Genomic DNA, 10,834 nt, shown 5'->3' on the forward strand with positions numbered 1-10,834 from the left:
TATTATACTATTATATACATAAAAAATTGTTGTGGTTTTTAAAAGATTGTATTAAATAACATTATTTTCAAAAACCAATAATTTGTAATTTATTAAATTATACAGGTATTCTTTTCGTATTCGAGATTATGCTAGAAATATTAATAAAAAGCGTATACAGATTGTTAGCAATTAACGTATTTGTAGTCTTATCTAAGCGACAGCAGCTGCGTTTCCCAAATCCTGAATATATTCAGGAAATCCTCTCACTAAATAAGGGTGATGAGGCACCAATTGAGCATCACACATCACCCCTAATTTCACATGGTCGGCGTATTCGTTTAAACAAAGGGATATGCCTAAAAAAATCAGTAAATATTATGTAATAATGTTTTGGTACAAAATGTAAACCGGGTATGTGCTATAAATTTACATAGGCAACCAGTTATACAAGAACGTGTAAAGTTAATAACATATATGTCAAGCTAAAATTTTGTAGCAACGTATTACTTACTTGTGTTGGCTTGGGGTGGTCTCCAGTAAATTACACTGTTTACCTCTTGCCCCCAGAGCGTCTTCTGCGTCACATTTGGATATCTACTCGTAACCTCTGTGACGGTAACCGCATATTTGGCCGAGAGATATTTCAGATAGATGCTGACGATGGTCGAAGGCAGCAACTTCGTCAGAATCCCGAATTTAGTTTGAAGCATCGTCAGCAGATGCGACAGCCCTTGCTTTCGAATAGCAGAGTTAAACTTGTTCTTAATTTCCAGTAAGTTCTCGAGTGCGGTGATTTCCTTTTCCGGGTCCGGAATAGCTAGATTCATGCAGAGTATTCCACTCATGGCATCTTCTGGTTTTATGTTTTGTCCGGTAGCAAAAACGTAGTTGGAAGAGATGTGTCTCATAGTTATTGGCAAATCCTCAGGAATGTAGTGGTTAGTTTGCACGAAGTATTTCGATATACACATTGACACGGCTGCCAACATGACTTCCGTTTCTGATACTCCTGTTTGTCTGGCAACATTTTTTATCGCTTCGACTTTAACCAAGTCTGACCAAGCCACCGATTTTCGACCACACAGTGTTATAGTTTGCACGGATTGCTTCTGCATGAGGATGTCTTGTACGATAGTTTTTGGTGCTGAGACAAGAATGCCGAAGATGTAGAAGACTTCTAAAAGAGACTTGTAGAAAAGCGGCACATATGTGTAGAGGACACCAACAAAGGTGTGGGGGTAAGGGCAGTACTTCAGGGTCAAGCAAGCGTACAATGCCAAGAATTCTGCGTAGATCGTGATTGGTATTCGGATGGGTAGGACGAAGAAAACGTACCAGATATTTCCGAAGAAAAAGTTGATCAGATTCCTTGGATCCAGTGACGCGAAGATGGACAAAATCAAATTCTTCAAAGTCACCTGTCTTTTGGTTGTTTCTTTGATCGTTGCTTTGAACACGTACTTGATTTTGGAGAAGGCGTCGTCTTTGATCACACGAAATCCTTTCCTGCAATCCTTCATCAAGGAAACGAGGGTAATCAAAGTAATTGCAAAGAACTGCGTAAGTGTGGGGGTGTTTTTCAGAAGTTCTGGTCGTTCTAAAGGGTCATAGTTGGAGACGAATTCGTTCCAGCGGTTGGACAGTTCTTCGGTGAGTTTTTCCTTTAGGATGGGTATGACCACTGGCTTTTTGAAGACCTCCACCAAGGGACTCTTGGAAATAGCGGATCTGAAAGAATTTTTTTATTTGTTTACATAAAATAGATAATATTCGTATTAACAAAACTTTATAAATGGAAAGAAGTCGACCAAGCGTAATAATGATGGGTATCTATATTATGAACAGATTGATCTACCCCAGTATTATCAGTATAATGTGGATGCATCTTTACAAACGAAAATTTGCTTAAAATCACTAAAGGGTATATATAGTGCTATTTTTTAAAAACCTGACATAGGCCAACTTTTTTATTTGAAGTGATGACTAGTACTTCTAAATGCAAAGTTGTAGGAAATAACTTGATAAAGAAAAATTTACAAATAATTCTCTCCGGTGTTACCAGATTTCTGCAGTAGCTACAAAAACGATATTTTTTAAATAGCAACAAGGTATTTTTTAACATAATTTGACAAAAGAAGCTAAAACAGCAATAGCAGGCCTTCGATATTAAACAAAAATTGTGTTATTTGAAAGCTGTCGTATTTTACAAAATAAAATATCACTTTTAACACTTGTATAATAAATCACTATTTTAAAATCTTATTGGGAACCTCTGGAATGGTCCCCTACATAAAAAGAAGAGAATAATTGTGGTCATAAACGACGCGCCTTCCGCTTTTTTCTGTTTTTTTGCTGTTTTGTACTAAACAAAAAAATTGCTGGATAATTTTTAAGTTCAATTCAGTTCTGTTGTGGTTTTCTTTACGAAAATGTATATCTTTTATTGTTTAATTGTAAGTTTCGAGCAAAACTATTAATAAACAAATGTTTAGGTGAAGTTATTTTTTTTAATTCTTATTTTTGACTGTTTTGTTTTTGTAAAAAGAATTGTCTGGAGTATGTGTTAATAAGTTCAAATAAACAAACTAAAATATATGGAGCTGCTACAACGATTTGGGTAAATACTTGTAAACAGAACCAGCTGAGCTATAAATGTAGTCAGCCGTTCCAAAAATGTTTCTTCACATTGTTGTGGTGAGTAGGTATTAAAAAAATATATGTTTCTGTTTGAATTGGTCGGAAAACGTGTGGATTTTCTTGGTCTAACAATAGAAATTTGCTTTGTAAGCACAGCTTGTCTATTCGTAAACTGCAAATTCACAGTTCATTTTCGTATAAAATTCTCCTCGTTTTGTGATAATCCCAACCGGCATATAATTTTTCAATTGGGCAGCGAGGAATTTTCTTCCAGTAGTTGTAAAACTTTTTTAAGAACTGCAATATGTTGTTGGACTGTAGAGCACAATATTCTTAGAAAAGTTGACATTGTTACACTTTTGCATCGCAATCCTATCTAAAGCATTCTTATTTGCTAGCCGAGTTATTACAACTACAAAATAAATTGGTAAGCGGTTCTATGACCATTCTCGCACTGTATAAACACGCTAAACTGAATTAAAGATGATATAATGAATAAGAAATGGATATATTTGTTTATGACATTACCCTATAGCCTGCCTTGTTGGTGGAATTAGGGGTAAAAGGTCGCCAATATTGAGGCCCTCACTAAGCAGTAAGTGATGCAATTTGAGCAGAATGTAGTGATTGTCTTCGGAAGATGGTATAATGATGACCTGCCATGGCGGGATACCAGCGGGTAGGTACTTCGAGACTATGTCGGAAACATACTCCTAAAAGCAAATAAACATAACTCCATCATCAATTTGCTGAAAGAAAATGTATGGTGATTTTTACTGCTACTGTAGTGTATGGATATCTTATTTTGAAAAAACCTTTGTTGTACTAATTTTGTGACGGCTGTTATTTTATTGCAATTATTTTTTTCTTGTTCGCAACATACGGAAATGAGATAAACAAATCAGATTACACATTATTTAACAGCACTTACCTGTATGTTAAATTCAGTGACGGCTCGTCCCTTGAAAGTGAAGGGGGCAACGGTTAGATTTTGGTCTAAATCGAACTTCCCACGTTGCCAAGCGTATGTCCCACACCTTGTAACAAGACAGTGTCTGAGCCTCGGAAAAGCTACGTTGCCAGATTTGTCCCTACGCCTAACCACTTCCTACAAACAAAATATATGAAAATTACTATTCTATATAGAGGAGAAACTCGACGAAACGATTCAAATTTAGTATACCTGTAGGTGTCTTCTTACTGCTTCAGGCTGCGCTTGACCCTTTACCGTCAGAAGGACAGATATTATCCCTTGATTTCTGTGGGTATCTAGCATAGTTCTGACTGTGATGTATTTCACAAATTCCACTTCTGGGTGGAGTATGGAAATACAACTCAACCATAGTGCGTATGTTATCTTGAGAACTGAAAAATTTACCAATAGATCAACTTTATTGGAAAAAAGATTACTACGAAATCAAAAAGACATTACAATTGTTCATGTTACTTTCTTTCTTTTTTACTGCCCACAAAAATCTAGACGACGTATAAGAAAATTAGTCCTTTTTTGTTGTAGGCAATTAAATTACCTATAATTTAAGGTATATAAAGTCATATTTCACCAATTTGTTAACTGTGAATGCGGAAAAATCAGTTTTCGAAAATTGCGCATTATTATTGCAAACAGCGATGGATGTTGATGAAATTTATGGAAAACACGGTCAATCCAAAGACCAAATTGTTACTCCAGGTATTTGTTAATTCATTTAGTTCGTTTTTTTGCAACTAATTGTTTAATTACTAAACGTTAATTTTAGTTAATAACATAGATATAGGTTCTATCTGATCCAAAGCCCTTTACAACTAACAAAATAGGACATGCAAATCAGCGTTATAAACAAATTGTCCCAGGGTCAGGCAGAAGCCGCTCGGGAATTTGCTCTTTTTGCATTAAATATAGCTTATTTTTACGGTAATTAAAAGAAAGAGAAATCACCTACGTCTCTGTGTTCCCAACATAACTTTTCTTCTCCGTCATAGAGTGCAATAAAATGTCTAGTAATAATCTTTTCAAGTTTTTTGTGAATAATTGTTCTTTGAGTGACAAGATTTCCTGATTTGAAATAATGTTCGGGAAAAACGTCCTGATATGTCCTAATTTCCAAATTGATTAACAAGTTGCTTATAATAATCCACCCGTAAATTAAAAAAAATATGTAACAAGAGTGTGTTGTTATTCTTTTATTTGCGTGATTACCATAATTTTATTGCTGTTTATTGGCTTATCAGATGACTTTCCTTGCAACTCTGCCACTATCTCCTGGTAAGAATGCATAAATATGTCATTAATCATATCCACGAATATAATATGTTAGGTAATTCTACCAGAGGTTATATTAATAACAAAATTAATGTTTATTTTATATTCAGGCATCTAAGTCCTTGAACACAAAATCCCTAATGAATGTAGAGTCCAAAGTAAGCAATTTACTAGATACAGGGTGTTGACGTTTAATGAAGATTACGTTTATTTAAATGTTCCTCTAGTTGTTTGTTGCAGATAGATATAACAGATAGATATAACTTAGTTTAATAATAATTTGTCTATTTGAATTTCGACACCACTAAGTGTTTGAAAAATTTGATAAGTGTATTTAGTTGATAAAGACGTTCTGCTCATTATTTTGTAGCAATTTTTCTTTTACATTCAAAATAAACCTATCAGACAATTAAAAAAAAACTATTCCTTGAAAAAATACAACAATATATCGTTCAGATACAGTTTTAAATATATTATAACCATCGAAAGTCGAAAAAAATAACTGTCATAGAAATTTCGAAGTATTAAAAATTCCAGAAAGTGAAGTATTTATATGTCACTAACTTTTTAAACAGTTCATTATTATTCAAATTGTATTTTGAACAAAAGATTCTGATAGAGACATTTTTAATTTATTTAACACTGATACCCGGATTTTACATTAAAAAAAGAAGTTAATAACTCAAAAATAACCTTTTTTTTAAATTCAAATGGCTACAGTAGGAAGCAACCTGCTATATTGCAGGTACTTGTTGCACGATTGCCACCCACAGAGGGCGAAGACAATGTTTTAATTTGTCAGTGTTGCGAGAAACAATTACTCCGAGGGCTATATCCCCCTACCGGCATTGAATTAAACCCGCAACACCTAGTGCAACATTTGAAGTCAGCCCGACAGATGGAGGCATTTGCGCTCCCGCGTACAATCGAAAATAACCTATTTTTCAAATAAAGTGGAGGACATTTTTTTTTTACTTAAATATGACATCAGAAATTCTCTGTGGCATCAATATTGTTTTTTTTTTTATTACAATTTCTCCTAATATCTCCAATAATAGGAGTATTTATTCGCTGAACTCACAATAAGTGAACTTTTGCCTATAATTAATTAAGTAATTCATGAAACCAGGACTCATTAATCTATATTAAACTCATTTAGAGATATTTAAACCTCAAACCTATATAATATAAACCTCAACTTTATATTGGTGAAAGATGTAGATCTTCTCGATTTAAAGTTTTAATGTTTTAATGTGTACTAGTGATATAATGCCGGCCTATTTCAAATTCTAAAAGGAAAATTTGTTGCTGCATTTGCTTATTGCACAAAATCAGGAGTCTGAGGACAAAACTTAGCACCATACTGGCTTTAAGAATGAAAAAGACAATTGAATCAAGGTCAGGCAGATATAGCGGCTGGGAAATTTTACCATATATGTATATTGTAGGTTATGTTCACGTTATGCCATTCTACAATACGTGACGTAGTTATGTCATTGTGTAATACATATCCGTTATACTTCGGATGTGAACGAACATCGTAAATTTCTATGAAAAGTTTCCACTTACCGATAAAACTGACTAGGAGTAGCGGTGCCGATAAAATTGTGAAATTGAACAACGTCAGCGTTAATATGAAGTCCCACATGTCTGAATGCACTTATCTAGAAACAATAAACGTCCGGACAGATGCACATTTTTTCCGACGACGCCTCGTCAAACTGCAAGCCTAAATGCGTACGGATCACTTATAAATAAATATCATTATTAGTGACTTCATAATAAGGCTTATCAGTTTTGTACTGACCTTTTGATCTTCAAGGATATGTCGTTACATTACGTTACCCGATTTTTATCTGTCTCAGCAACGAATTGATGTTAAACCTATTATCTGCTTAGTATAAATATTAATTGTTCCACCCTCGACCTTATATGATGAGGAAAGATATCATATTTTTTTTTCTTTTCTTTATTTGTCTTGGTAGCAATGTCATAGTCATCTCTGTTTATAAACATTTTCATTCGAACGAAATGATAAATGGTATTGTGTAAAAAATTTAGTATATTAAATTAATACTAGTCGCAGAAATAAGGATAAAAAAATTCTAAATTTTTAGGTGATTTTCTAAAGGCTGTACTTGACCAAAAATGGTCGTAGGGCAATAAAACAAGCATATTGAAGCTGGAACTTTCTAGTTTCAGGATATGAAAGTAAACAAATTGTAAGAAATCCAGCGGAAATTTTTTTTTTCAAAATTTTCGCTTCCTTTTCAAAAAGTCCACATTTTATAATAAATTTTTGTGGCGTTTATTTAGTATTTATATACGAATTCAATTCAGTCGATTTTTATTTTTAAATTAGGTATACAGGGACACAAAATAAATGTCCAGACCTAAGAGACCCACATGGCACATATCATTTCCGAAGGATTTCGATGCGCTGAACATGATCCTGTAATCAAAATTCATGACTTTCCGATGAATTTTAGAGAAAAGTTAAATTTTTGGGAGAAAACTGGCCAAATATGGATCAAAATTGATTTTTTCCTAAATTTTGTCCAAATATACCATTTTCCTGGTATTTTGAGGCGATTAACAGGATGCCAAAATTTACCCGTGACCTCAATATTTCTCAGAAAGTTCATATTTGGGCCCAGCATCTCAAAATACTATGAATTGACATATTTGGACAAAATTTATGAAAAAATCAGTTTTGACCCACATTTGGGCCAGTTCCATTGACCGTAGCAAAATATCTGCATTAAATAGGCGCCAAGTGAGTTGCCTTCTTACCACAAGAAAAACTGCTTTGCTGGAAGGAACTCACTTGCAGTAAGTAGACAATTTTGCTATAATCTCTTTGCTACCTCAAGCAAGTCAACTCATTAACCCCAAGCAACTCAACTCATTAACTCTAAACGAGTCAACTCATTAACCCCAAGCGAGTCCTCATTAATCCCAAGTGAATCAACTCATTAACACCAAGCAAATAAACTCATTAATTTTAATAGAGTCAACTCATTAACTCCAAGTGAGTCAACTCCGTATTTACTATATTTCGGTGTTGCTGGCTCTCCTCACTCTTCGTGCACCATGCAATACAACTAAAAATGTTGTACATACTTTCAAACAAGCATAAATAATCTTGAAATCCCCATTCGAGAAGTAAGAGTTTGTATTTGTAATATAAGTACTATTGGATTGTTGATATCTCATTTAGATTTCGAGATATTGTTATTTGAGTACAGCATGTTTGAGTGTTAGTGACGACTTTTGAAAAGTGAAATTTTCTGAAACAATGATGGAAACGTTTCAACTTTTGAAACAAGCTTACAGAGATTAGGCTCTGGGTCGTATCCAATCTTATGAATGGTTGTCACGATTTAAAAGTGGTCATCAGTAAATTGAAGATGATCCTCGACCAGGAAGATCTGCGACTTCAATGCACGTTCAAAAAGTCAAGGAAGAAAATCGTGTGGACGTTTATCGACAACTCCTTGAACAATTCAAAGGATCATAACGGAAGACAACAGCTTAGTTTACGGTTACGACATTGAGACAAAAGTTCAGTTATCACATGGATTGGCAAAGAATCACCACGCTCGCGCCCGCGCCCGAAGAAAGCATGTCAGTCTCGATCCTATGTCAAAGTGATGTTCACTGTTTTTTTCGACTTTAATGGAATTGTGTAACGGTTATGTGAAAAAATCCGCAAAAAGAGACCAGAGTTGCGGCGAGACAACTCAAGATTCTTGCACCATGACAATGCGTCCGCACACGATTTGTCAATTCGCCAGTTTTGTGCAAAAAATCAGATTACTGTCCTTCCTCACCTTCCTTACTCGCCAGACCTGGCTCCTTGCGATTTTTTCTTATTTCCGGAATTAAAATGCAGTGCTGAAGTGACGCCGTTTTCAGACTATTGATGACATTATTTCCTGAACATACCTCATAACCATGACATGATAACTTAGTATTCGTGAGAAATAATTCTTTCATAGATTAATTCTTACGGGTGCGACATCTAATTCAAATCAACAGAACTAAAGTTCAAACTCACAGCAAGATAAGAATGAATAATTTTATTGCAATATAACGTATTTAATAAAGAAAATTTTGACAGGACATAAATAAGAGTTTGATCAGTATACACAGAAGTTAAGTTAAAAAAACTCGTTGAATTTATTTATTTTATTTTTACCTTATTATCTTTGTTTATCTTTTATTCAATGTTTTGTAAAATCTTAGTAATTTTTCACTATTTTAAAAATATATTAGAATGAAAAAGGTCTGTTTTATATTGTTTCTAATAGGAAATAGGCAACCAGGAATACTCTTAAGGGGAGGATCTCATCAAGCGACCGAAAAATAAGGTGAATTTCATGATTTTTTTTTCCATAGACCAAAGTAAATAAACAGCTCAAGTTGTTTTACACTTATTTATAAAGTCATAAGGAACACAAAAACTTTTTTTAGTAATAAATACTCATATAAATTGTTTATGCATAATATTTTCTGGAGCCTGGACCTATAATTTTAATAAAAAATAAAAAATTTAAAAAAAAATGGTGGACATTTAAATTGTCTGAAGCGTTTTTCACATTTCTTTCGCTCTTAAAAGTACTATAAAAAACAACAACAAATATCACTTGCATTTAGGTTCAGGCTCAATAAATTTAACCTACTTTATTTAAAATAATATAAAAAAGCTATCTATCTACACTGTAAAAAAAATTCCAATCAAATTTCACTCAATAATATATCAATTTCTGTCCACACCTGATGTGAAATTTTCACTATATTAGTAAGAGTACAACTGAGTGAAACTATTGCATCAGAAATGAGTGAGTTTTACTCAAATCCGAGTTACTGCTAACTATCAATTGAGCGACTTTTGACTTTAAAATATAAAATCAATTTAGAGTTGAATTTTTCTCTAATATGATTTAAATTTAACTATTATTGAGTAATTTTTAACTCAGACTTAGTTCTTAATTAACTAAATATTGAGAGCAAAAATAAATCACTCATAAATAATTAATTAGGATATACAGTGTTGAAATTAATTTGAGTACAAGTGCACCAAATAAGAATTTACGTAAAAGAATGAAATAAGGAGTACCTATGTTTGAGTGAAAGTACTCAATTTTTAAATATAATCACAAATGATCAAAATGCCCAATATTGACTGAAAATGTACTCAATAATTTCACTCAATGAATTCACTCCGAACCTTTATTGCTTTCACTCACACCGATTTTTTTTTTACAGTGTAGTAGTTTTTGAGATATTCTGGAGACCGATTTAACATGATTTTGCAGGAAACGCGTTTAAAAATTTTATTAATGATTGAGGCAAAATAATGTACGCTTCGGCTAATCGGTGATACCATCAGTTCTTCCTCATCTTCATAGTGTTCCTTTTGTACTGTTCCTCATCTTCATACTGTTCCTTTTTTCAAGGATGCAGCTGCTTTTGCGCCGCGACGTCTGTCATACTAGATGAGAACCTCCGATTAAAGAACTCATGGGATATCGAAGTATTCCTACACGTGGGATAAATTTGGATAAGCTCATTATGAATTGTTTTCGAAAATTATTATATTAATAAAAATATATTTATAAAATAATACTTTGATGATGGACTATAGTAATGATAAAGTATGTTTAACTGGTATAATAACAACATTTCAAAAACAAGTTTTCCTCATTCCTTACATAACCAGAAGCTAGTATAGCTCTTTGTCATTTTAGCGATGCACCCCTAAGTTGGTGGCGATATCGATCCTACCCGACGTCTTGCAGCATCCACTAGGGGCAGCACAATCTCACCACAGGTGATACGAGATGGAGGGTGAACCGATAATTATTCGTGCCCTAAGATGATCTGCCTGAAGAAGTCTGGACATGTTATTGAAAACTGCTGTGAAATCTAGTTAAGATGCAGAAATCCAGA

The 10,834-nt window shown here is 33.6% G+C and overlaps 1 protein-coding gene across 1 annotated transcript; it reads right to left on the reverse strand.

The window, feature by feature from the left end:
• LOC108914034 lies at positions 1–6,632 on the reverse strand. Its single transcript, XM_018719732.1, has 6 exons — positions 6,449–6,632; positions 3,803–3,984; positions 3,551–3,727; positions 3,148–3,332; positions 494–1,710; positions 1–338 (listed from the first exon to the last, which is right to left on the reverse strand). The coding sequence occupies exons 1-6, from the start codon at positions 6,525–6,527 to the stop codon at positions 193–195; spliced, it is 1,986 nt and encodes a 661-aa protein (XP_018575248.1). The 5' UTR covers positions 6,528–6,632; the 3' UTR covers positions 1–192.
• Between the last annotated feature and the right edge of the window lie 4,202 nt (positions 6,633–10,834).

This window comes from Anoplophora glabripennis, unplaced genomic scaffold (genome assembly GCF_000390285.2).
Source record: "Anoplophora glabripennis isolate ALB-LARVAE unplaced genomic scaffold, Agla_2.0 scaffold771, whole genome shotgun sequence".
Classification (NCBI taxonomy): Eukaryota; Metazoa; Arthropoda; class Insecta; order Coleoptera; family Cerambycidae; genus Anoplophora; species Anoplophora glabripennis.

Coding starts and splice junctions, on each gene's coding strand:
- LOC108914034 (XM_018719732.1), bottom strand. CDS start 6,527: ATGTGGGACTTCATATTAACGCTGACGTTGTTCAATTTCACAATTTTA. Junction 3,985..6,448: donor ACTCCTAGTCAGTTTTATCG/GTAAGTGGAAAC, acceptor TAAATTTTTCAG/TTCTCAAGATAACATACGCA. Junction 339..493: donor ACCACCCCAAGCCAACACAA/GTAAGTAATACG, acceptor TGATTTTTTTAG/GCATATCCCTTTGTTTAAAC.